This window comes from Haliotis rubra, unplaced genomic scaffold, assembly GCF_003918875.1.
Source record: "Haliotis rubra isolate DU_JTF1 unplaced genomic scaffold, ASM391887v1 Scf81, whole genome shotgun sequence".
Lineage (NCBI taxonomy): Eukaryota > Metazoa > Mollusca > Gastropoda > Lepetellida > Haliotidae > Haliotis > Haliotis rubra.
The window spans coordinates 1,904,921-1,932,327 of NW_025767535.1; the positions used below are offsets into that span (position 1 = coordinate 1,904,921).

Here is a 27,407-nt window from a genome sequence, read left to right on the forward strand (position 1 = left end):
TTGTACATAAACTTGGTGATTGTCCTAATTCTTTATGGCCAATCAATCCACATTAAGTGTCCTTCTAATACCTGTCTATTGCAACTTGTAGCAATATCCGCTCAGGACATCTTGTAATTTACAAATCTATTAGCAAAACCCATGATAAAACAACCGGTTCACTTGCCCAGCCGACTATAATGATTAAGGAAGCAGTATTAATTATTTCATAGGCAGTAACGTCCTTTGGTTAGGAGAGTCTCGATCATTCCCTGGAGGGTAATTACCCGTGTTAACGAGCAATCCACGTGCAACGAGGACATACATTGTTCACAAAGATGAACTACATGACAGTACATGTGGGCTGGCTATATTATATTTTGTAATCTAAATAATTAGATGATATTGTTTCTATACCTGTTATTGATAGTACATATCATATTTCACTACAATTTATCTCTTTGACAGAATGGAGTGTGGAATTAAGCTAAAATTGTTTTGCAAAAATAGGTCATTAGAAAATGAGAGCTTGTCCTTTTTTGTGATTATAATTTGGCTGTTATTTATTTTTAAAAATTGATATATTTAGAAAGTTCTTCCAATTGAACACATTCAGATATGGTTAATTTAACAGTGATTGATACTAGGTTTCAACTAATCAAGAGTAATTTGACTTTGTGAATTGAACATCCAATTTTCTTGACAGTCACTGTTCTGATCACAATTGCAGCTGTAGCATACAACACTCAACCTCTTCCCAGCTGTAGCATCCCATTCTCAGCTGTAGCATCCCATTCCCAGCTGTAGCATCCCATTCTCAGATGTCTCATCCCATTCTCAGATGTAGCATCCCATTCTCAATTGTAACAACCCCTTCCCAGCTGTAGCATCCCATTCTAAGCTGTAGCATCCCATTTTCAGCTGTAGCATCCCATTCTCAGATGTCTCATCCCATTCTCAGCTGTAGCATCCCATTCTCAGCTGTAGCATCCCATTCCCAGCTGTAGCATCCCATTCTCAGCTGTAGCATCCCATTATCAGCTGTAGCATCCCATTCTCAGCTGTAGCATCCCATTCTCAGATGTCTCATCCCATTATCAGCTGTAGCATCCCATTCTCAGATGTCTCATCCCATTCTCAGCTGTAGCATCCCATTCTCAGCTTTAGCATCCCATTCCCAGCTGTAGTATCCCATTCTCAGCTTTGTATCATCCCATTCCCAGCTGTAGTATCCCATTCTCAGATGTCTCATCCCATTCTCAGATGTCTCATCCTATTATCAGTTGTAGCATTCCATTCTCAGCTTTTGCATCCCATTCCTAGCTGTAGCATCCCATTCTCAACCCCTTTCCAGCTGTAGCATCCAATTCTCAACCCCATCCCAGCTGTAGCATCCCATTCTCATCCCGTTCCCAGCCCCTTCTATTCACTCAAAATCCAAAGCCATACATTTCCAAGCCAGGATACATCTTCTGATATAGGAAAGGTTATTTTCAGTGAAGCCAAAATACTTGAGTTACAAATCTGTGCTACTCTATACAATAACAGCCACTTGTGTTAGTTTACCTAGCAATCTATGTTTTCATAGAGCTGTTGAACAGACAGTTGAAGTACCACCATAAAGCATCATCATCCCATAACCTCCCTGACATCCAAACAGGTTTCATCAATGACTTACAACATGCCTGGTGTGCCACACCAGAGTCATCCAGTGTCCTCATCGTGGGACATGGATCATCAGACTGCCTACTTAACACCATAGTGACGAACCTGAGAAGATCAGTAACCCATGCTTGTCGTAAGGGATGACAAATGGGACCAGGCGGTCAGGCTCACTGACTTGGTTGACACGTGTCATTGTATCTCACTTGCTTAGATCGATGCTTATGCTGTTGATCACTGGATTGTCTGGTCCAGACTCAGTTATTTACAAACCACTGCCTTATAGCTGGAATATTGCTTAAGTGTGGCGTAAAACTAAACTCACTCACTCATAGTGAGGACTGTACTGACACTACAGACCCTCAGACTACAGCCTCGCAACCACTACCTGTAGTACTACAGGTAGCTAATGGGGAGGTGTTTTGATAGTGTTTGTGAGTGAGTTTAGTTTTGCACCGTTTTTAGCAGTATTCCAGCAATATCACAGAGGGGGACATCAGAAATGGGCTTCACACATAATACCCATAGGGAATCGAACCTGGATCTTTGGCATGACAAGCAAATGCTTTAACCACTAGGCTACCCCTCTGTCTCAGGCAGTGTTTGTGGTTTCTTCCAGCCACTCTTATAATGACCAAGGGTTGATAATGGCAGTTGGGTCGGTATTTGGGCCCTTTGATGTTCTACTTGGTCAGTGATGGTTGACCTCTCACATATACTTACTATGTCCTACTTACTGTCTAGGAGAGCACTTGTCTCTCTTTCAGACCATATGCTTTCTTGAACAATCAGACAAATAGTTGTTCACCTTTTCTGCTTCAGCAGCTCTGTCTTGTCCCCTTTTCAGGTCCACTGATCCGTTTTCCGCCTCTTTTAGACTTGTATATGATCTAAGTTGTTCAGGGTCATGCCTGAGGGTTACGCCCTAGTGGTAAGTGTTTACGATCACTTTAGGATTTCATCACAGTTTGAGCTGACGCATCATGTCAACTGCAGCAGTGGTTAGAGTCATCAAACCCAACTCACTCACTCACTCACTCACTCACTTGATTATTTACAGACCACCACCATACATCTGGAACATTGCTAAATGCGGCATTGAACAACACTCACTCACTCACTCACTCACTCACTCTCTCAAAACACTCACTTATTTACTCACCCTGCCTTATAAATGGAATATTGCTGAGTGTGGCATTAAGGCTTAAATACTCTTCAAAACATCACTCACCACTCACTCACTCACTCACTCACTCACTCACTCACTAATTTACTCACCCTGCCTTATAAATGGAATATTGCTGAGTGTGGCATTAAGGCTTAAATACTCTTCAAAACATCACTGAACATCACTCACTCACTCACTGTTGTTCAGGAATACTTTACACAATATGTACACAGGGAAAATAGAACCCAGACCATCTACTGAACAAGCAAACACCCTACCCACAAGGCCAATCAGCTTGCTTAAGTCAGGTTGCCACCTCGGGCACGTTTCTGCCTGTCATGCATAACAGAAGTGAATCTGTTTTTATTTCTGTTGCCTTTGCATCAATATTTATCTAACTTCCAGCAGATCGGCCTCTCACATCTGTGACTGTAGCAATACTATGTCGTGCTGTGTCAAGATTTCCATATTGCCAATAGATGATTCATTGCACAAACTCTCCAGGTATTTCCTAATAACCCCTCTATGGATTTGCATTGAATACGAAAGTTTAGAATGTGCTATGTCATCAACTGGAAAATGAAAGTTGAAAAACTATTTACCTTTCATAACCCTGAATCGCATGATTTGATCGAGCAACCCTTTCACTCAATATCGCTTTTATAATGTCACAAATGTAAAGTGCAGTTGAAACCAGGACTATTGGCATATTTCAAACGAGTTCGGTTTGATGTTTTCAAGTGGCGCTATTTCCATCATTGACACTAGCCAAGGAATCAGACGTCGAGTGCCAAAAGGTAACGGTCCCAACTGATGTGATTTGTTTGTGTGTATAGAAGTCCATGAAAAATCTATGTGGAAGTTGAACCAGATTACCTATGTATCGATTTGTCCTGGCCGGGGACGAACGGTGTTCAGTGATGTGAGCAACAATGACCTAGATTTGCATCATCGCATTCACTTGCAACAACAGTGGTTCAGTACAGGTGATTGACGGGCAGCACCTAGAGTCTGCTATGCATGGTTTATGATAATGACATATGGAAATAGGGACTTCATATCTCGCAACTTGTTGAAAGAAGCTGAGGGTTGATCAGAGGATGTAAGTATTGTAGGTTATCGAAAGAATTTAGTGTAGGCTTTATGTTTTAGCTTTTTGAAAATTTAGATAACTGGGATAGAATATGAACTGAAAGATGTACATCAGTTTGTAGATACTGGAACAAGAGTTTCCTTAAAGAATGGTAAATCCAAGAATATAAGGTATCAAAAGATAGTGTACCCTTTCCAATCTTATGTATGCAGAAGGTTTAGATGACTACGATAAAGATATAAGAAAATAAATATATCTACAAACTGACATACATATTTTATTTTTGATTATATTTTTATCTATGCCAGTTTGTAGATACTTTAAGAGTTTCCTTAAAGAATGGTAAATCCAAGAATATAAGGTATCAAAGAGAGAATACACTTTTTCATCTTATACATACAAAAGATTTAGTTGACTAAGATAGATATATAGAAAATGTTTAGAAATATGATGATGGTTTTGTGAAACAGGGGTTTTGATATCTATGAAATATAGTTAAATGAATTTAAACTGAAATATGTACAAAATAATTTGAATCAAATATACCACTCAAAATATGTTAAGGACCACCATTTCATTCACATTACTATAGATACTCTACAATCAGGTAGTTCTTAGCTTATTTTGTGTAGTATATGTGCTGCTAGGAGATATGTAAAGGTTACACATGGGTGGTACATTTATTATGAATGGGTTTGAAAATATATAACATTTCTGAAATGTGGATGTGGTTCATTATGCATAGAAAGCTATATTGCATTTTCAGTCCAAAAAAGTGAAAATTGATTTATTTTAACCAGGTAAAGCAGCTGCTGTTTAGTTCTCAATGAATTTGATAAAATTAGTACAAAAATAGTTGGTCCCTTTCAGCTACCCTTTGCTTTAGAACATACAGCAATACAACTGTAACTATCAAGTTAGAGAGTTTGTCAAGGTGAAAGCACACCTGTGAAGGTGAAATTAATATGATATTCGTCATTGACTGTTTATCATAATTGTCATTAAAACAGCATGATGGCATGAGAAGTAGTCATCACAGCAGGTCCCTAACCATACAATAGATATATAAGTAGTTGTGTGACTCATAGCATCACAATACCTTTGCCAAGGAATCTTTCACCAACATGGCAGTTATTCTGTTGGTGAATCAGCACTTTTTTCCGTGCACGGTAAACACGAAAGTTACAATGAGCGTGATGCTGGGTCTGGCCTGATGCAGTGGTGCGTGTAGCAAGTGACACGTATTGAGGTGCACACACCGAGTATTGATGCAGTGCAGACACGTTGTGCATTTGGTGGTGCCATTGTCATCGCATATCTTGATGACATCGTCCATTTAGAGGACTTCACATTTATCAGTTTGGGACACAAGTAAGGTTAGTTTTCAAACCGTGCTGTTTCTTTGGGTGTGTTTCATGTGCTGTTCTAAAATATATTTTTTAAGATGCAAATGTCGACCATTTTGTTTGTGGGAGTCGGCTTCTATCTAACCAATAAAGATGTTCTGCACAGAGTGGTTTTAAGATGTTGTCATGCCAAGGTATTGGATGTATGTATACATTGTGTGGAGTCTGTTTTTGGCGTCCCAGGTTTGTACTTTGCTGGAAGATGCATAAACTTTACTCACTCACTCATTCATCTACTTTCACTCTTTGACCTGCCCATCAACCTCACTTCACATGCTCGCTCACTCACTCACTCACCCACCCACCCACTCACTCACTATGTTATGTAGATACTTTCATCCCAGCACTTCTCCTCTGCACCCACTCTTGTATCCTCTTCTATTTTCATTAATCATACATGTTTCACCCTCACGTAGATATTTTTACCTGCACATCTGACATTGCACTCTTGTTCTTGTTCAGTCAGAACCCATAGCCCCAGTACACAGTCTGCATCACCTTGATGTTGACAATATAGCACCTGTAACACCAGTATTGCAGCTTCTGTATCCTATCCATCACCCCCACCCCAAGGACCTAAAGCTCTCCCAGCAGTCACCCTATTGGAGTGGAGATGTTTGCTCCAGCCCTCATACCCCTATCCTCCTTCCTACACCCCCACCCCCAGGACCTAAAGCTCTCCCAGCAGTCACCCTATTGGAGTGGAGATGTCTGCTCCAGCCCTCATACCCCTATCCTCCTTCCTGCACCCCCACCCCCAGGACCTAAAGCTCTCCCAGCAGTCACCCTATTGGAGTGGAGATGTCTGCTCCAGCCCTCATACCCCTATCCTCCTTCCTGCACCCCCACCCCCAGGACCTAAAGCTCTCCCAGCAGTCACCCTATTGGAGTGGGAGATGTCTGCTCCAGCCCTCATACCCCTATCCTCCTTCCTGCACCCCCACCCCCAGGACCCAAAGCTCTCCCAGCAGTCACCCTATTGGAGTGGAGAGATGTCTGCTCCAGCCCTCATACCCCTATCCTCCTTCCTGCACCCCCCACCCCAGGACCTAAAGCTCTCCCCAGCAGTCACCCTATTGGAGTGGAGATGTCTGCTCCAGCCCTCATACCCCTATCCTCCTTCCTGCACCCCCACCCCCAGGACCTAAAGCTCTCCCAGCAGTCACCCTATTGGAGTGGAGATGTCTGCTCCAGCCCTCATACCCCTATCCTCCTTCCTGCACCCCCACCCCCAGGACCCAAAGCTCTCCCAGCAGTCACCCTATTGGAGTGGAGATGTCTGCTCCAGCCCTCATACCCCTATCCTCCTTCCTGCACCCCCACCCCCAGGACCCAAAGCTCTCCCAGCAGTCACCCTATTGGAGTGGAGATGTCTGCTCCAGCCCTCATACCCCTATCCTCCTTCCTGCACCCCCACCCCCAGGACCCAAAGCTCTCCCAGCAGTCACCCTATTGGAGTGGAGATGTTTGCTCCAGCCCTCATACCCCTATCCTCCTTCCTGCACCCCCACCCCCAGGACCTAAAGCTCTCCCAGCAGTCACCCTATTGGAGTGGAGATGTTTGCTCCAGCCCTCATACCCCCTATCCTCCTTCCTGCACCCCACCCCCAGAACCTAAAGCTCTCCCAGCAGTCACCCTATTGGAGTGGAGATGTTTGCTCCAGCCCTCATACCCCTATCCTCCTTCCTGCACCCCCACCCCAGGACCTAAAGCTCTCCCAGCAGTCACCCTATTGGAGTGGAGATGTTTGCTCCAGCCCTCATACCCCTATCCTCCTTCCTGCACCCCCACCCCCAGGACCTAAAGCTCTCCCAGCAGTCACCCTATTGGAGTGGAGATGTTTGCTCCAGCCCTCATACCCCTATCCTCCTTCCTGCACCCCCCCCCAGGACCTAAAGCTCTCCCAGCAGTCATGGAGTTTTCTGCTCCAGTGGGTTGCTCAGAGCTTCCCCTGTTTCACCATCATGTTGTATAATTTATTGCAATCGATTCCACGTCCATTATATAGTACTGAATCAGTCCACAACACACACTGGGTACAGAGCTTCTTTCAGCTGATTATCTGCCAAATCCTTTAAAAATCTATTTATACACAATCATGTGTCCTGCAATAGGTTCTGCGATTGATCATTTCAAATATTAGCATATACCTGTTTCACCATGCTGAGGCAGACATGTTTTGCGAGCTATAGGCATCATATGATGCAAATATATCATGGATAACTCTTTAGTGTTAAGTATTTTGCGATACTGAAGCACAGATGTTCTGACCCAGAGGTATTGCCCACAGACCAATCAGGTCAACTTCAGCAACTACGGGACAAGGTAAGGATGTGATACCAGTTGATAATGATGCCCAGCTGAATGCTGTAATAGAGGTAGAAGTTGTTGTAGATGGTTGAAGGAAGACGGTATCAGTAACAGTACAAAATCTAGCAAAGCTGATTATGTTCCCCTAAGGACTAATTGTGACTAAGAGTAAAACATTTTGAAAACTTGTAGAAATGGGAATCTTTTACGTGGATTTTCCTGGTAATTATGGTGTTGGCACCTGATACCAAATTTTGGTTTTGTTTTATCCTCATGGGTATAAACTCTGTTTTTGGTTAGTTGAGGTAAACTAGAGTTTAATGTTGCTTTCAAGATTTTTGCACGAATATACCAGTCGGGACTTACGTATTGCTAGCCCACTGAGATTCCTTGTTGCAGTTAAACATGGAGGCTCCACTCAGGCACATTATATAGCCTCCAGGTTGACCAGAACTTTTTTCATCTCATTAATGCCAAGAGGCTTGCAAGAGAACAGTAATTACCATCTTTAGCATCATTTGGTGTGACATAACAAGGGTTCAAACCACTGACCTACGACTGTCCGGGCAAGCACTCTATCTGCTGGGCCGTATTGCCAGAATCCAGTTCTTGGTGTCCTCTGGCCTAAACCCATCCTCCTTGGAGTTGCAATATAAGAGGGAATTCTGTTATTGTGGTTTTTGCAAGAATAATATGTGATTCTTTAGATGCCAATTTTGTAAAGTAAATGTTCCCAAAATAACTAAGCATTTAATATTTAATTATTTGGCGAATCTAATCAAAGGAGGAATTTCTTTGTGATGACATTGATTAAAGTAGAATATAAAACATTTGTGGAAATAATTTCACATTTTCTGTTGCAGGATCTTTGATAGCAAACTATAAATGTCAGTAGGGCTGATGCTATGTCTTCGCATTAGATATTGATACAACAGAGATGTGTCTCAGAGACGGCTTTAATGTGACGTTGATCAGTGTTGTGATTAAGCTTGAGTGTGGAGACCTCTGAGGGAGATATTGATTGGACAGTTGGGAGGATGGTGCAACACCTAGAGGAGATGTATGGGGAGCTGGAGATGGAGGATGTGGAGACAAAGCTTGGGACGATTGTTTGAAGTTGTTTGAAGGCAGAGTTGTGTGAGAGTCAGAGTCATGTATATGTGCATGTTTATCATGATGGTGTCAGAACGTGGCTCCTTGTTTCAAACAATTTGGGGTTGTCATGGCAACACATTCTGACAACAAATGTGATGATGATGATGATGATGATGATGATGATGATGATGATGATGAAGAAGAAGATTGGGAGCACTGGTGATGATTCCAGATGAGAAAATGATAGTTCATGTTTGTTTTTTGTAAATGCAGGACTTTGCAATATTCTAGCTGCTGGTTAATGACGGTGATTAATGATAATGTTGATGATGTAATTGGGAGTGATGTTGGTAATTATTATGATGATGCTTCACTGATGGTGGTAGTGATGATGATGGTAATAATAATGCCAAATATGATAATGGCGATGGAAAGGCAAAAAAACGGTCATTAAAAATCAAGAGCAATGGGGTAGCCAATGGTTAAAGCATCCACACGTCACACTGAAGACCTAGGTTCAATTCTACACATGGGTACAACATGTGAAGCCCATTTCTGGTGTCACACATGGTGATATTGCTGGAATATTGCTAAAAGCGGAATAAAACCATACTCACTTATCATAAATCACCCCGCAGTGTTCTAACATTGTCAGCCAAATTACTCTCATTTTAAAAATCCAGCCAACTAGTCATTAAGCCCTGCTCAGTGCATACAGAGGAAGGAACTGTACCTTTAAATCATGGCAGGTGACATTTGAATGGCCTTCAATGAAGTGTAACCTGTGCCCCGAGGGGTCACTGATAACAGGTAGCACATAATCTACAGCCTGCTGTTTGAGTGACATATGGTGTAACACATATATCACTCGACAAGCCTTTCTGCATTCAGTCAATGACAAATATTGTTTGTATTCAGCAATAAACATCATCATAAAAGTATATACATATATGGCATGATAAGGCCTGAACATTTCTACTTGTTTCACATTTATACTGTCCTAAAATTGATATTTTTTACCTTTCTTTCATGGTTTTGTGCTGCCAATGGTAAAAATGTATTTGGCATTGGCTTTTAATTTTTGCTACTTCAGGAAATTACATCTGAGTCTGGATTAAAAAGCAGTTTATTATTTAAAATAAATTTCATTGTCATACTCACAGAACTTAAGCTCTAAGCCCCTAAAATAAGCCTTCTGAAAGAATTATAATAATGTTTCAACTTAAACGTACTTACCAAATGTTCCAGTGATAAAGTCAGTTTTAATAAAGTTTGAATTATTTAGATCCATTTTTACATACAATACAAATCATCCTAGAATTGCTTGCAAACTCTTGAAAGCATTATGTTTTTTATCAAAATCATTTTTTTTGTGTGCTTTAAACTTATTTCTTGAACAATATTTGCAATCTGATAAGAATTTATCATTGAAACCTATCGTAATGATTTGCCACTTGGCTCAGTAGGTCCAGAGGATTTCTTGATGTTGGAATTACAGGGGACAAAAAAAGACATTATCTTAATGGGCAATTTCCTGTGTGGTTAATGATAGGATCAGGGAGGTATCCAACCACTGACCCATAGCCTTGTCGTACTGACAGAGCTCGTGCTGTTATCTCCCTTGAGGTAGGCGTACAAGATCCGCATTGTGCTATGGGGCATTACGACACAATGACAACACCTCAGTGGGTTGTCGACACAACATCAACACAACGCCTCAGTGGGCACCGCGACCCACAATCACCTTCAACCCACCTAGGTCATCATCGATCCCAGTGGCTGGCGGATACAAGGTGAAGCCTGTCACATGACCACAGCGACAAGACATGCACGTTTGCAGTGCTGTAAGATGCAGATGCATGTTTGACGCTGTTGCGGTCCCCGCAGACGTGAAGTCAAGCTGACAGGCTGCACATTTGCACATTTAGGTGTCGAACAAGCCAGGACGATTTCAACTACAGGTTTCTTTTGAAAGGAAAATGAAAATGATGTGTGAATAGCTTCAGGATTCCAACACACGTGGAAGTCTTTACGGAATAATCTCAAGTTGTTGTGAATGGAAGTTGATTTATTGAATGGAATTTACAAACACAGGAGATGCAGAAACAAGTATTCATGGAAGTCAAACCGTATTCTTGAGGACAACTAACTACCTGTTGCTGCCAAGGCATAACAGAGGTCTACCTCCCCATTCACACTTACGTCAAAAGTGTTTTAAAATGTTCAAGAGCTCATTTAATTTTGGGTGTGACTCAGCGATAAAGACATTTCTGGCAATGATGAAAGAGTTGTTTCCATGCAGACATGGATAAATCTGATGTTTTGTGTCTTCTGTTTGGAAACTGGGGTCAGTTAATTCGTGTCGTGTCTAGTTCCAAGGACTATATTGATTAAAGCGGTTCCACAGATTCCACAACACAGACGTACCCAGAGGATGCACAAGGTGACAGAGATGCTTTATTTGATTCAGTTAGATTTTTTTTCAGGTATTTTGCAGACTGGAAGCATATTATTTCATCCCTCAGGTATCAGAATATCAGTCAGTTATAGGACTTGTAGATATCATTTACAAAATGCTGTTGTCACTTCAACATGAGTTCTGGTGTATTTCACTGTTACAAGTTGAAGCTTGTAGCGAGATGCTTGAGTGGAAATAATGATTTGTCCTGAGTTTGGGTTTGTTGGCATGATGTTAGGTTTTTCTCCCTCATTGAGTTTAGATGTCAAGATATTACTCACTCACTCAACAACTTATATTATACCTATTGTGCATGAACTGAATGTATTTTCTTTAGTGTCTTCTCTAGTGTCTTCTGTTCAGTGGTCTAGTGTCTTCTCTAGTGTCTTCTGTTCAGTGGTCTAGTGTCTTCTCTAGTGTCTTCTGTTCAGTGATCTAGTGTCTTGCTTCTTCCTTAGCGTATCATGTAGTGTCTTCCATTCTGTTTAAATTAAGGGTGGGGTAGCCTAGTGGTAAAAGTGTTTGCTTGTCATGCTGAAGACCTGGGTTCAAGTCCCCACATAGGTACAATGTGTGAATCCCATTTCTGGTATCCCAACTGTGATGTTGCTAGAATATTGCTGACAGTGACTTAGAACTAAACTCACTCACTCACTCAGTTTAATTTAGACTCAGTTACATACTGTAACAATGCTGAATGCCATCAAAGAACTCTCCCTCTCATATACTGGAAACTTGTGTGGGGCTTCTGGGTGAGACTGTCCCCTGTAGCCTGTGATAACTGACTACGGACAATGGATGGTCAGATTGTGTGTCACAGTACCCAGATGACATGATCATTCTATCAACCACTGGTTCCTATAGCCTAAACAGGGCAGTTGGGTAGCCTAGTGGTTAAAGTATTCGCTCCTCATGTGAAGACCTGGGTTTGACTCCCTACATGAGTGCAATGTGTGAAGCCCATTTCTGGTGTCCCCAGCCATGATATTGCTGGAAGATTGCTAAAGCGAGGTAAATCCATATTCAGTCACTCTAGGGGGCGGTGGGGTAGCCTAGTGGTTAAAGCGTTGGCTCGTGACGCCGAAGACCCGGGTTCGATTCCCCACATGGGCACAATGTGTTAAGCCCATTTCTGGTGTCCCCCGCCGTGATATTGCTGGAATATTGCTAAAAGCGGCGTAAAACTAAACTCAGTCAGTCAGTCACTCACTCTAGCCTAACCACTATCATTTAAAACCCTACTTATTGCTGCAGACTGCAATGGGAACAAAACCTTTTTGAGATTGAAAATATTTCCACCAAGGGAAGAACATTCAGCAAGGATCTTTTAAAAATGTCACAAACTATTTCAAGAATATAATTTTCTTCAATTTATGTTCAGGTTTACTTGAGGTATAAGAAATATATCATGGGGACATTCCACAGGTGTGACTCACAGCTGACGGGACATTATGACAAGCTCTCTATAACCTGTTGCTCAGACAAAGACAGCAGAAATGTACCTCTTCATGGCGTACCTGAACAACTCCCCCTTTTCTAAAGACCAGACTCTCAATACATACAATGCGACTTGAGGTGTAGGCTTTCTGGGGCCCTTTTACTGTGCAGATTTGTTTCCCTTGGCTGTGGCAGAACCCTGTGACAGTGGGTTCAAATTCTAAATTTAGGGGGTGAGGGCTGTGGGTAGCCTAGTGGTACGTCATGCCGAAGACGTGGGTTCGATTCCGCACATGGGTACAATGTGTGAAGCCCATTTCTGGTGTCCCCCACTCACTCACTCACTCACTCTTGCCTCAGCAACTCATACAGACCCTGCAACAAATATATCCAAGAAAGTCCATGCAAGTCTAGAATATGTGGCAAGTCTAGATTTCCACAGTTTCTGGGTTTGAAAATGAAGAAAATGTCTGAGCTCCTTTTCATATATTTATGATTATTTTTTATGAACATTTTTCTGTAAAATATGTTCATTTCAGAGACTACATGTTAGTCTACAACCCCCTGGGGCTCGTTTTACAAAGCGATCATAGCGCTACGACTGTCGTAAGTCCATGTTAAAGTATGGGAGTTACGGTCACCTTATGACTGTAAGTCTATGTTAAAAGGAGTCCACGATCACCTTAGCTATGACTGTCACTCTATGTTAAGTATGGGATTTACGATCCCTTAAGCTAACTCAGTCTGTTAAAGTATGGTGACATGACTGTTTGTGTCAATCATGACTGTTTGGTGACATGACTGTTTGGTGACATGACTGTTTGGTGACATGACTGTTTGATGACATGACTGTTTGGTGACATGACTGTTTTAAAGAAGCCATTTATGAGTGTCAAATGTGTTAGATTTCCATGTACAATAGAACCCAAGTCATGGTGTGAACAAATGAGAATCAAAAACCTCCCCTGCCTGTCGTAATTACCATCTTTAACTTACTAGGTTACAAATGCATTTCTTTAAACTGAAAATGTTTCTCTGGGTTGGTATATGAGTCAGATCTTCAGAAAGTAATATCGTGTTTCCAAAGCAGGAGAGCATGATTGTCCCCACATTCTGAGAGAGATGTACGCTTGACAGATTTCTATGTTGGTAAATGTAATCCTGTTAATGTGCTTTGGACACGGAGAATCAAGTGGTATTGCATGATGGGTGCAGTTTTTGTTTGCATGGGGTTTGCTCGTCATGCTGAAGACCCGGGTTCAATTCCCCACATGGGTACAATGTGTGAAGCCCAATTCTGGTGTTCCCCACCGTGATATTGCTGGAAGATCTATAAAAGCAGTGCAAAACCGAACTCACTCACTCCAGCAGGCAAATTTATCATAATAATAATGTGTCCATTTATATAGCGCAAAACTCCACACTAGTTATGCTCATAGCGCTAACAATCAAGACGCAGCACATTATTACCCCAGATAACCCAAGCTGCCTGTTAGGCGCTAGAAGGTTATAGTCATATGACTTTTTCCACCGGTACCCATTTTCCTGCTGGGTGAACAGAGACAATTTTGAACAAACTCACTTGCCTAAGGTGAGACCACATGTGTCACATGTGCTCTGTTGTGGGGCAGGACTCAAGTCCTGAAACTCTCAGGAGTCAAGCTGCTAAACACTGTCACCCATCCAAGGACTCTCCGAGCTCGATGCTGCTTAACGTCACCGATTTGTGACAGGGCCACGCGCCACCTCTTATGTGAAGTATATCATTTGAATAATGAGTACAACAGAGAAGATAGGGGAATCGTTGTTAATTACATCTCTATATTGATCGATGTATGTATTGTATGTAAACACTGGTTTTCATTGAAGAGACTGTTTCCAGTCTAGGCCTACCTTATAATTAGTGTCAAGAAACTGATACATCATCTCCAAGAAAATAGAGTAATTGTATATTACTCCATCGATTGACGTCATAACAGTTTTCTGACAGCAAAAACGTTACTTGAGCTTGCAGCAAACTTCATTTGTTCAAAATTACATTTTGATTTGTGGATTTTTGTAAGTGATAAGAAATTCATCCCCTTGGAGCCTGAAGCTCCTTGAAATGAAAATTGAGAAATGAAATACACAACAACAGGTTTTTGAGTACACTCGTTGACACCAGCCTTATTCACACACAGACACTCTTACCTGTTCAGGTATATAATGCAAGACACAACATGACCTAGGTGGGGTGTATTAAAAACACTGCGGAATAAGGTAGTAGACGATTATCACTGAATATTTACATGTGGAGGGATTGGCAGTGCTTCAGTTTTGAATGTCCATGATGTAACAGCCTTACAGCTGCTTGAAGCAAATTTGCTGAGTCTGCAAATTGACAGGTTCAAAGCCTTGTGTCTCATAAAGATGAGTTTAAATTGGTTTCTTTTTAGCCTTGGCTGTCAGACTGTTTGTAGCTAATATACTCCATAGAAGCACATTAGAATTCACAAAAATTAATTTGTTGTGGAAATCGAGTATTTCTGTTTTCACTATATATACTGGACAAAATAAGTTAGGGATATTGGTATTTTTATTATTGATATTTTATCAATGTGTCAATGAATAAATAGATAGATCATTATTCATAATTTCAAAATTTACGTATATCCCTAACTATTTTTGTTCAGTATATGTGGTTAAGGACAAACCAGTGTATTTTTCAAAGAAGAAATGTGATAAAACACTGGTTGTATGTGAGCCTTTAAGGCAGTTTAAGGTAAAAACTTGTTTTTGTATCCACCAGCCCACAATTACAAACAAATCTGAAGATTTTTTTACCTGTCTTTCCTGCAGTGTTTAAAACAACTCCAGTGTTAAAAAAAATATTCAAAGTATGTCAGAAAAGGGAGGTAACCCTTCCATTTGTCATCTGTGAAAATCTTTTCATATTTCATTCCATCCAAAGTAAAGTACATTTGAGATCACTTTGAAAATATATTTTTCTTTAAATGCTTTTTTCACCACCTGATTGAACTTTTTAAAGAAACCTTTTTTTTCAGTGTCCAAAAACGTTCTTGTTACACCATCTTCTAAAGTGGTTAGAACAGTCTGCAAAGCTTGACAGCCCTTGATGCATTAGAAAGTTTTTCATCTGATGTGGTCGTACATTGCGAAACAGACATGCATGAAGCTGTAGTCAGGGAACAATGGTGCATTGTCACCTGGGGTGTTGTGTTAACAATGGGCTGATTCAGGCTTCTCCCCTGTTGTGCTGCCTTCAACACAAAACACATTGTGTCACATAGTGTCACAGTCATTCTGGGCAGCTGATGCAATGTGAAGATTGTCTGTTATAGGTAGACATATTTAGGTAAATAATATAGTTTAATCTTTGTAGTTGCAGGCCAATCATGACCTCAGAGCTAGCCTCCTAAGTGTGGAATATGTATATATATATATATATATATTGTATAGAAATTGCCACAAATGAGTAAAACCTGACAAATTATCAGTGAAACCTGACACAGGAAAGCATTCCGACCTCTTCAAATTGAGTGCGATTGTACTCAGTTGTTGTGGTTTCTTTTGGAAATCTGGCTTGTTAATCATTACGATGCAGACTGTGTGGGCATTGTCTTGTTTGTAATTTCTCTGGCTATTTCTTTACAAAGTGTGTACATGTTCTATTGTTAGGTTGCCTTCTCATGGGGAGCCTGAATTTGATGTTGTCAATAAAATGGAATTTGGGCTTGTTGTAATGCAGGATCATGCAAATCCAAGAAATATTGTGAGATACTTACTAATTGAAAATATATTTTGATCTGTTTGGATTCCACTGGACAATAGGCCACCAAATAATTATGTGTTTTGACTGATGTGGATCAGATGGTTATAATGGCAGATTGCCACCTCTGTGTATGATTGTTCATCATATCAACCACTAGTTGGTCTGGTCTGGTCAGTATATCTTTTTGTTTATGGATTTATAAATATATGTGAACAGCTACATGCCTGCGTAAATCTGCCACAAAAATTATTGAAGGTCAGTTCATAAATCAATTTCAGTCCTTTGTAAAATCATCTTATGTACTTTGTTATCAGGGGGCAGTGGGTAGCCTAGGGGTTAAAGTGTTCGCTTGTCACGCCGAAGACCCAGTTTGATTCCTCACATGGGTACAATGTGTGAAGCCCATTTCTGGTGTCCCACGCCATGAATTTGCTGGAATGTTGCTAAAAGCGGCATAAAACTAAACTCACTCACTCGCTCACTCACTATCGACGTCATCTGTCATATCTGTCAAAGTACAGTCCGGATCTAAACGCAGTGATTGATTATTTATAAAACTTAAATCTTAGCTATTCAGGTCATCATTGCTGCCAGATTAATAACACATGATGTACGTAATAAAATGTATAAAAGATAAGTAAAGTAATGTTCAAATGACTTTATTAAACTACCTAGTACTGCCAATTTGCCGGAGGTTAAGTCCCTTGAAATAAATCTCAACTTGAACTGTGTCATATTGCACAGCATGTCTTCTCAAGTTGTGATCAAACTGTGCCCTACCTGCGCTCTACTGTGCACCTGTTGACCTCCAGCTTGTAGTCAGTTTACCTGGTGATTGTCCTGTACCTGTCTATCCATCGGAGAAGACAATCATGTAATCTGTGGACACCAAATTACCCACCTGGCTCAACTGCCCATCACACCTGTTGTGTTCACCATGGCTGGGGTGAGTGACCTGATGAGTGACCACTACATGTGTCTTTAGTACAACCAGATCGACACACTGTTGTAACCAATGTTGTAGCATGATGACATAGGTGTTGGATAAGCTGTTTATTTCATAGGGTGTTATAACTGGATTGTGATATCGGTTAGTAATGCTTAATGTTGTCAGTAGCAGCTATGAAATTAACAACACTGATACTTTATGTACATGTCTATTTCAGTACCTTGAAATTGACATGTGTTTCTGTTTACTTAAGGTAGATTATACAGCATGACATTAATGATAATGTAATGTCATGATGACATACAGTCACATGTTTCATGCTCGAGTAGTCTTGTCTACAAAGAGTTGGCAATAATTTCTCTAATGTTAAATCTTAAAAGGGAATGGAATGCTGGCTGTTTTAAGATCTAGGATCCCAATCTATGGACACCTAAATCTTTTATCTTATCATTCAGGTCATGGCAGCATGCTTTGACATAGATATTAATTTGAGACTGTAAATATATATACATATTTAATGTTTTTGAGTCGGATCGTGAGTGTAAAATCAATAGAAGGATTTTCTATCACAACCATCAAATTTTAATGCACATTTATGAAACCATCTTGTAGTGGTTTTCTGTGGTGATAGGTCTACTTGACTGGCTCTAGATTAACTCAGCCTGTGTTTTCCCTGAAGTAAGGAGATATCCTATCTCTATTGCTGTGAGTCATGGCCATTATCTCCCAACATAGTTATCAATGTCCATATTGTGTACTGTAAAACACGATGCGAAATAAGTAGAACTCTCACATTAACAAGGAATTGGACTGAGGACATGTTTCGACAGGAAATAGCCAGGATATTTTAGTTTTGATTTTCCTTCAAAATAATTATCTACAAAATTATCTACAAAAATCTAGTATTTACAAGAAATGGTGAAGAATTATTACTCTAAAAATCCACCACTAGGCTCCTGGGTTAAAACAGGTCCCCAGCTTCTGAGAGAATTAAATGGGTTGGATTATTAGGCTTTTGATTGGTTGTCATGGGGCATGCTCATGATATCAACCACTGGTTCGTCTTTTCAAGACTACTTTATTTACAGGCAGGCATGACATAAATTGAATGTACTGTTGATGCGGTGTTTGGCAACAAACAAATATGTGGACATAACTTCTAAATGTACAGGGGTGGCAGGGTGGCCTAGTGGTTCACCCATTTGCTCGTCACGCCAAAGATCTGAGTTTGATTCCCCACATGGGTGCAATGTGTGAAGCTCGCCATGATGATGCTGGACTCGCCTAATGGCAGGTGGAACATATTACTGGTTTTATTTCCTCACAATATGAAATGGCTTCTGTCGTGTCTGTAACTGATGCACCATGATTGCTTTCAAATTGAATTTTTTATTTTATAACATTCCTGTTCATGTCTTGGTGTTCTTCAAGGAAATGTGTGAAAGGGTATTTGCTGTGGTGGGTTGCCTCCCTTACTCCTGCCCAAAATTACGATTGTGGGTTCGAATCCTAGATTGACCTGAGTAAATTTCCCGTTTTTTGGTTTTTTTCAGCATCTTAGCATGCTGGTCTTTAAAGAGAGCAGGCAGTACACCCATGAAGATCTGTGTTAGAACTGATCTTCAGTAACCCATGCTTGTTGTAAAAGGCGACTGATGGGATTGGGTGGTCAGGCTTGCTGACTTGGTTGACACATGGCATTGTCCCATCCCAGATCGATGCTTATGATGTCAATCACTGGATTGTCTGGTCCAAACACGATTATTTACAGACCTCCGCCTTACAGCTTTTTGATAAAGGGGGTTGCACACTTCATTTTCACCCATTCTCTCACGACAGTTTCAATGGTCATCTAACAAACTTTCAGGACAGGGGTGAGGTCGGGGGAGGTGCACCCCCCTGCACCCCCCCTCTGGATCCGCCTGTGATAAAGCAATAATATGCAAGATCTGCATCACCTCAGGCTTTCTTCTGACGTCTATCGATATCTAGTTAAAACACTGTAACTGGAATAGCATTCAAATGGGCATTTACTCATTCACTCAGTCAAAATGTTGTTTTTCCTTAGGCTGGGCAAGGATGGTCCTGTTTATGTAGAAAGACAAGTGTCTCTTTGACTGACCAATCCCAGTGTCGTATCACATGACGATGTGATAACGTGTATATCACACATGGATCATGTGCTGTTCAGGATATGCACTTGAAGTTACATGAGCTGACATAATGATGATAAGTCAGTGTTTTGAATATCTACCAGATTAGTTCAGCTGATTTATCATTCATCCAACATTAGTAAACACTGTACTGACAAATTTACAGATAACAACTTCCTGTTCTTATGTTATCCATAAATTTGTCAGTCTTGTGCTTTCCAGCTTCTAAAATGACACTCAGATTAGGAAACGATAGAGTAAATTTCTTTCTTTCTTTCTTGTCACATTTTCAAGTATGTTTGTTTCTTTATTCCTTCCTTTTCTTTGTTTCATTGAATATTGGGGGCGGTGGGGTAGCCTAGTAGTTAAAGTGTTTGCTCATCACGCCGAGGACCCGGGTTCAATTCACCACTTGTGTACACTGTGTGAAGCCCATTTCTGGTGTCCCCCGTAGTGATATTGCTGGAATATTGCTAAAAGCGATGTAAGGCCATATTCACTCACTCACTCACTCACTCACTCACTCACTCACTCACTCATTGAATATTTTTTCACGTTTTCAAATATGTTTTTCTTCTTTTGTTCTCTCTCCTTTCTTCCACTGACTTATTCATTTCATATGGTTTCAAATGTATGTTATTTTGACATTTCTGTCCGCAATTGTTAATTTATACTTAGAAATCATCTCTTATTTAAACTTTCGATTTGGCACTGTAGTTGGTAAGTGAAGCAAGAATAATTGAATTATTTGGATATTGCTATTTTAAGTCTATCTGGATGTTGCAAATATCTCAGAAAAAAAATCAGCTCTTTCTTCTTCATGAGCAGACATCTTGTTTTGATGTCTTTAGTGTATCCATTAAGGGCATCACAGGTACTTTATCTTGCACAACTCACACTTCAGGGCAAGTGCAGTCTATTAGCGGCGGTAATCGAGATGTGGATTATCTTTCATGGGGAAATAGTTGTCATAATCATATTTCATGAGTCTGGTGTTTTCCAAAAACATAATGTAGATTGTTGCTCTGGTTGGAATACCAGTCTTCTATTCTTGAGCATTTTCTGGCTCCATTCCAACATTTACCATTTACCAAAATAGCATTATATCTTGATTGATGCTGTTGAAAGGTGTACCTCGACTGCTTTTTTCATAGTGCTTGTTTTTGTTTTATATTGGCTTTTCTGGGATTTAATAATTGATAAGCATGTAGATGATAACCATTTGTCAATAATTGGAACGGTGTAATGGCTCCTGTGAGAGGTGGGTCTGTAAATTACTTATGAGGCTGTACTTCCCACAGAGCCATGTGACCTACATTGTGTAGGAGCAGTGTAGGGAGCTTGACTGTATGTCAGCTGTAGTAGAGGTATAGAGAGCTGGGGCTCCTTTCATGAAGCAACCTTTACTAAGGGTAACCTTAACTGCCATTCTTTAACATTGCACTAAGGTTACCTTAGTGACTTACGATCATCTTAGTGCTTTATGAAAGGAGGCCCTGGACTGTATATCAGCTGTAGCAGGGGTATAATGAGCTGGACTGTATGTCAGCTGTATTAGGTGTGTAGGGAGCTTGACTGTATGTCAGCTGTAGTAACAGTGTAGGGGGTTTGACTGTATGTCAGCTGTAGTAGGGGTGTAGAGAGCTTGACTGTATGGCAGCTGTAGTAACAGTGTAGGGGGTTTGACTGTATGGCAGCTGTAGTAGGGGTGTAGAGAGCTTGACTGTATATCAGCTGTAGTAACAGTGTAGGGGGTTTGACTGTATGGCAGCTGTAGTAGGGGTGTAGAGAGCTTGACTGTATGGCAGCTGTAGTAACAGTGTAGGGAGCTTGACTGTATAGCAGCTGTAGTAACAGTGTAGAGAGCCTGACTGTACATCAGCTGTAGTAGGGGTGTAGAGTTTGACTGTATGTCAGCTGTAGTAGGGGTGCAGGGAGATTGACTGTATGTCAGCTGTAGTAGGATTGTAGAGAGCTGACTACATGTCAGCTGTAGTAGTGATGTGGGTTTGACTGTATGTCAGCTGTAGTAGCAGTGTAGAGACCTTTACTATATGTCAGCTGTAGTAGCAGTGTATGGAGCTTGACTGTATATCAGCTGTATCAGGGGTTTAGAGAGCTTGACTGTATGTCAGCTGTATCAGGGGTTTAGAGAGCTTGACTGTATGTCAGCTGTATCAGGGGTTTAGAGAGCTTGACTGATCAGCTGTATCAGGGGTTTAGAGAGCTTGACTGATCAGCTGTATCAGGGGTTTAGAGAGCTTGACTGTATGTCAGCTGTAGTAGGGGTATAATGAGCTGGACTGTATGTCAGCTGTAGTAGCAGAACTATAGTGAGCTTGACTGTATATCAGCTGTATCAGGGGTTTAGAGAGCTTGACTGTATGTCAGCTGTATAAGGGGTTTAGAGAGCTTGACTGTATGCCAGCTGTAGCAGGGGTTTAGAGAGCTTGACTGATCAGCTGTATCAGGGGTTTAGAAAGCTTGACTGATCAGCTGTATCAGGGGTTTAGAGAGCTTGACTGTATGTCAGCTGTAGTAGGGGTATAATGAGCTGCACTGTATGTCAGCTGTAGTAGCAGAACTATAGTGAGCTTGTCTGTATGTCAGCTGTAGTAACAGAGTACAGAGCTTGACTGTATGTCAGCTGTAGCAGGGGTTTAGAGAGCTTGACTGTATGTCAGCTGTAGTAACAGAGTACAGAGCTTGACTGTATGTCAGCTGTAGCAGGGGCTTAGAGAGCTTGACTGTATGTCAGCTGTAGTAGGGGTATAATGAGCTGGACTGTATGTCAGCTGTAGTAGCAGAACTATAGTGAGCTTGACTGTATATCAGCTGTATCAGGGGTTTAGAGAGCTTGACTGTATGTCAGCTGTAGCAGGGGTTTAGAGAGCTTGACTGTATGCCAGCTGTAGCAGGGGTTTAGAGAGCTTGACTGATCAGCTGTATCAGGGGTTTAGAGAGCTTGACTGTATGTCAGCTGTAGTAACAGAGTACAGAGCTTGACTGTATATCAGCTGTATCAGGGGTTTAGAGAGCTTGACTGTATGTCAGCTGTAGTAGGGGTATAATGAGCTGGACTGTATGTCAGCTGTAGTAGCAGAACTATAGTGAGCTTGTCTGTATGTCAGCTGTAGTAACAGAGTACAGAGCTTGACTGTATGTCAGCTGTAGCAGGGGTTTAGAGAGCTTGACTTTTTTAATGTCAGCTGTAGTAACAGAGTACAGAACTTGACTGTATGTTAGCTGTACTGACAGTTTTCTTCTTTCAACTGTTGATATATTTGCTTCTACTTGCAGCAGCAGCCACGACAACGAGATCACCAGAGGAGGCGCACAACAATCGTAACCTACAACCCGGATCACAACCGGTCTATGGAATATGACTCGGGCACAATGTCCGACGTTGATCTGCCCCCCAGCAGCTTTCAGCGGGGAGGCTTCACAAGATCCAGCCTACCGATAGTGCGAAGCTCGTCCAGTACATTCGACAGACCTTTAGGTGAGCTTTCTGATAGTGTGAAGCTTGTTCAATACCTTAGACAAATCTTTAGGTAAGTCCAGCCTAACAATAGTGTGTCACATACAGTCTGCATGATAGTTGAAATAGTTTTAAGGAAAGTAGTATCACTACACTTCGTCATAAGTGGTTTTTAAGGAAAGTAGTATTACTCTACCTTTAGAGTCACATACAGTCTGCATGATACTGGAAGTAGTTTTAAGGAAAGTAGTATTACTACACTTCATGACTCTACCTTTAGAGTCACATACAGTCTGCATGATACTGGAAGTGGTTTTAAGGAAAGTAGTATTACTACACTTCATGACTCTACCTTTAGAGTCCGATACAGTCTGCATGATACTGGAAGTGGTTTTAAGGAAAGTAGTATTACTACACTTCATGACTCTACCTTTAGAGTCACATACAGTCTGCATGATACTGGAAGTAGTTTTATGGAATGTAGTACCATTACACTTTATGACTCGACCTTCAGAGACATGCAATCTGCCAGCCAGCAGAGGAGGCACAAAAACTCCTATATAGTCTCTGTTCAATAACTGCTCCCATTCTTTATAGGTATATTGATCGTAGGGTCTACATGCTATCTGTGATTGAAGAAACTGTCAGTCTGTTCCTGCAATCACAGCAGTGTAAGGATTGGCTTCTCAAGATGCAATTAAACTTAATTTGTTGATGGTCTGATCAAGAGCAGTTTCCTGAACATGCAAACTGGCTTATTTGAAGAGGAGAGACTATTTTGGCAAACTGTTTTCATTCCTGATGTTTTTCCTATGGAACTCTTTCCATATGTGAATAATGATGTATATTTCAAGTTTTACAGGCATAGGCTATTGTGTATGTCATATTTGACATTTTTGTGCTGTTGTATATTTCATATTTGACGTGTATATGCTGTTGTATATTTCATGTTTTACATGCATATATAGACTTGCACAAGTCTCTAAGGCAAACACTATTAGTTTAAATGATAATTTCTAAACAAAATAATAAATAACAGACTGGGGTCCTTACTGTCCGATTATCTAGACTTGCCCCTTCGAATGTTAGAATTGCCTAGTGGTTGAAGCGTTGTCTCGTCACGCCAAAGGCCCGGGTTCGATTCCCCGCATGGGTACAATGTTTGAATGTTTGGCGCTCCGCATTAATGGGTACAGCAAGGACTGGTCGGCTTGGAGTCAGTATAATGTGTCTGAGTGGGGTATTCACGCTTCACTGCGGCATGGTATCTCAGTGGACTAGCACTATAAAACCAGCTTAAGTCTGGGCTAGTACAAGCAGCCGCACATACACATACACACGCAAGCACGTCATCATATGAGCAAAATATTCTCAAGCACGTTGTTAAACCCAAATTTACCTCACCTAATGTTTGATAGTGTTTTATTTGAATACATAACACCTTTTATGGCTTACGTGGACATAGTGTTATATATATTGTAGTATAAATGACTCAGAAGTTTTATGAATTGTCTTTTTGATTTGTCAGGTTTAGTGTTCCTTATATTCCGAGATGAGACCAAGAAAGCCTTGCTGCCCAACGAGATCACCAGTCTGGACACTGTCCGAGCTCTGTTTGTCCGGTCATTCCCAGAGAAGCTGTCTATGGAATTTCTCGACTCACCGAAGAGAAAGATTTATGTATTAGAACCCAAGTCCAATATATACTTCCAGTTGGAAGATCTCAGGTAGGAACAATCTCCATTGTATGAGATCTCAGATAGGAATAATTTCCTTTGTGTCAGATCACAGGTAGGAACAATCTCCATTGTATCAGATCTCAGATAGGAATAATCTCCTTTGTGTCAGGGGGTGGTGGGGTAGCCTAATGGTTAAAGCGTTGGCTCGTCACACCGAAGACACGGGTTTGAATCCCCACATGGGCACAATGTGTGAAGCCATTTCTGTTGTACCCCCCCAGTGATGTTGCTGGAATATTGCTAAAAGCGGCGTAAAACCAATCTCAGTCAGTCAGTCCTTTGTGTCAGATCTCAGGTAGCAACAATCTCCATTGTATCAGATCTCAGATAGGAATAATCTCCTTTGTGTCAGATCACAGGTAGCAACAATCTCCATTGTATCAGATCTCAGATAGGAATAATCTCCTTTGTATCAGATCTCAGGTAGGAACAATCTCCATTGTATCAGATCTCAGATAGGAATAATCTCCTTTGTGTCAGATCTCAGGTAGCAACAATCTCCATTGTATCAGATCTCAGATAGGAATAATCTCCTTTGTGTCAGATCACAGGTAGGAACAATCTCCATTGTATCAGATCTCAGGTAGGAACAATCTCCTTTGTGTCAGATCTCAGGTAGCAACAATCTCCATTGTATCAGATCAGGTAGGAACAATCTCCATTGTATCAGATCTCAGGTAGGAACAATCTCCTGATCAATCTCCTTTGTGTCAGATCTTAGGTAGGAACAATCTCCATTGTATCAGATCTCAGATAGGAAGTCAGATCTCAGGTAGGAACAATCCCCAATGTGTTAGATCTCAGGTAGGAAGTCAGATCTCAGGTAGGAACAATCCCCAATGTGTCAGATCTCAGGTAGGAACAATCCCCAATGTGTCAGATCTCAGGGAGGAACAATCCCCAATGTGTCAGATCTCAGGTAGGAAGTCAGATCTCAGGTAGGAATAATCTCCTTTGTGTCAGATCTCAGGAAGGAACAATCCCCAATGTGTCAGATCTCAGATAGGAACAATCTCCAATGTATCAGATCTCAGGAAGGAACAATCCCCAATGTGTCAGACCTCAGGAAGGAACAATCTCCAGTGTATCAGATCTTAGGTAGGAACAATCTCCAGTGTATCAGATCTATGGTAGGAACACTAGCACAGGGATGTATCTCTGCCATGGATTAGCAGGACAGACGCAGCTGTGTCTTTACTTTCACAAATTGAAAAGTCAGTCTGCCAAATAGTTTTGTTGGTGCACTTTGTTGACCTAGTGCGATGTATAATTTCAACAAAAATAACAGTCTGTACAACACTTTAGTACTTACTTACTGTGTCAATTATATACTGTGACTTGTGTCCTGAGATTTCTAGGTTCAAAGGCAACCGTTCCGATTGCTTTCGTGAAAGTCAGTGAGTGAGCATGATCATGTGACTGTGTTTTCCTGGAGTGTTCAAATAGTGAGGTCATTAAGTTGTAAAATATTGTAAAACATGATAGCCCTTCTGTAATCATTGGGCCAACTGGCCCAGTTTTGTGAAAAGCTGGATGCAACCCTGCACGTAGGAACAAATTTACCATTGTATCAGATCTCAGGTAAGAACAATCTCCATTGTATCAGATCTCAGGTAAGAACAATCTCCATTGTATCAGATCTCAGGTAGGAACAGTCACCATTGTATCAGATCTCAGGTAAGAACAATCTGCATTGTATCAGATCATAGGTAGGAACAGTCACCATTGTATCAGATCTCAGGTAAGAACAATTTCCATTCAGATCATTGTCATCAGATCAGATCTCAGGTAGGAGATCATAGGTCAGTCACCATTGTATCAGATCTCAGGTAAGAACAATCTCCATTGTATCAGATCATAGGTAGGAACAGTCACCATTGTATCAGATCTCAGGTAAGAACAATCTCCATTGTATCAGATCTAAGGTAGGAACAGTCACCATTGTATCAGATCTCAGGTAAGAACAATCTCCATTGTATCAGATCATAGGTAGGAACAGTCACCATTGTATCAGATCTAATGTAGGAATACTCTCTATTTCGTCACAAATCTAAACTTGTGTTCTCCATTTCCCCAGAGATATCAAGGACCGATCGTTGCTGAAGATCCACGAGTGTGAGAGTATCGAGCCACAGAGAGTGAAGGAGTACCCACCTGCTCTACGTGGTCGTTCAGTTCAGTCCAAGAATCAGCAAGCTCCTCCCAAACCAGCCCGCGACCATGATGCAGTGATTCGAGAAGAGGTAGAACCTATGTTCCTTTTCTCTTCAGACTAATGCAACCAAAATCACAAATACCATCGATTTGTGCTCTACATCTATTACATTTCTAATTGTAAGGAGACTCAGAATACATGTTTTATTGGACGTCACTGTCTACACTTTATATTAAACTTCTTTCAACTTCTTTGATATCATAGGGGCGGTGGGGTAGCCTAGTGGTTAAAGCGTTGTCTCGTCACTCCGAAGACCCGGGTTCGATTCCCCACATGGGCACAATGTGTTAAGCCCATTTCTGGTGTCCCCCGCCGTGATATTGCTGGAATATTGCTAAAAGTGGCGTAAAACTAAACTCAGTCAGTCTTTGATATCATATGCACATGGCGGTAAGTCAAAACTTGTTCCAGTAGAAACATAACTGCAGAAATTCTGTGAAATATTTTAGATTTGTCATACCATATTTTGAAATGAGGGAAAATAACACT

General features: G+C 41.0%; 1 protein-coding gene across 7 annotated transcripts in view; it reads left to right on the forward strand.

The window, feature by feature from the left end:
• LOC124261795 (coiled-coil domain-containing protein CG32809-like) overlaps positions 1 to 27,407 on the forward strand; it is a 250,153-nt gene that overhangs the window by 200,841 nt on the left and 21,905 nt on the right. For all 7 annotated transcript variants that reach the window (XM_046696160.1, XM_046696156.1, XM_046696159.1 and 4 more), the window contains 3 exons: positions 22,784 to 22,985; positions 24,493 to 24,691; positions 26,781 to 26,946. In XM_046696160.1, the coding sequence (XP_046552116.1) occupies positions 22,784 to 22,985; positions 24,493 to 24,691; positions 26,781 to 26,946 (567 nt within the window). The remainder of the gene's footprint in view (positions 1 to 22,783; positions 22,986 to 24,492; positions 24,692 to 26,780; positions 26,947 to 27,407) is intronic.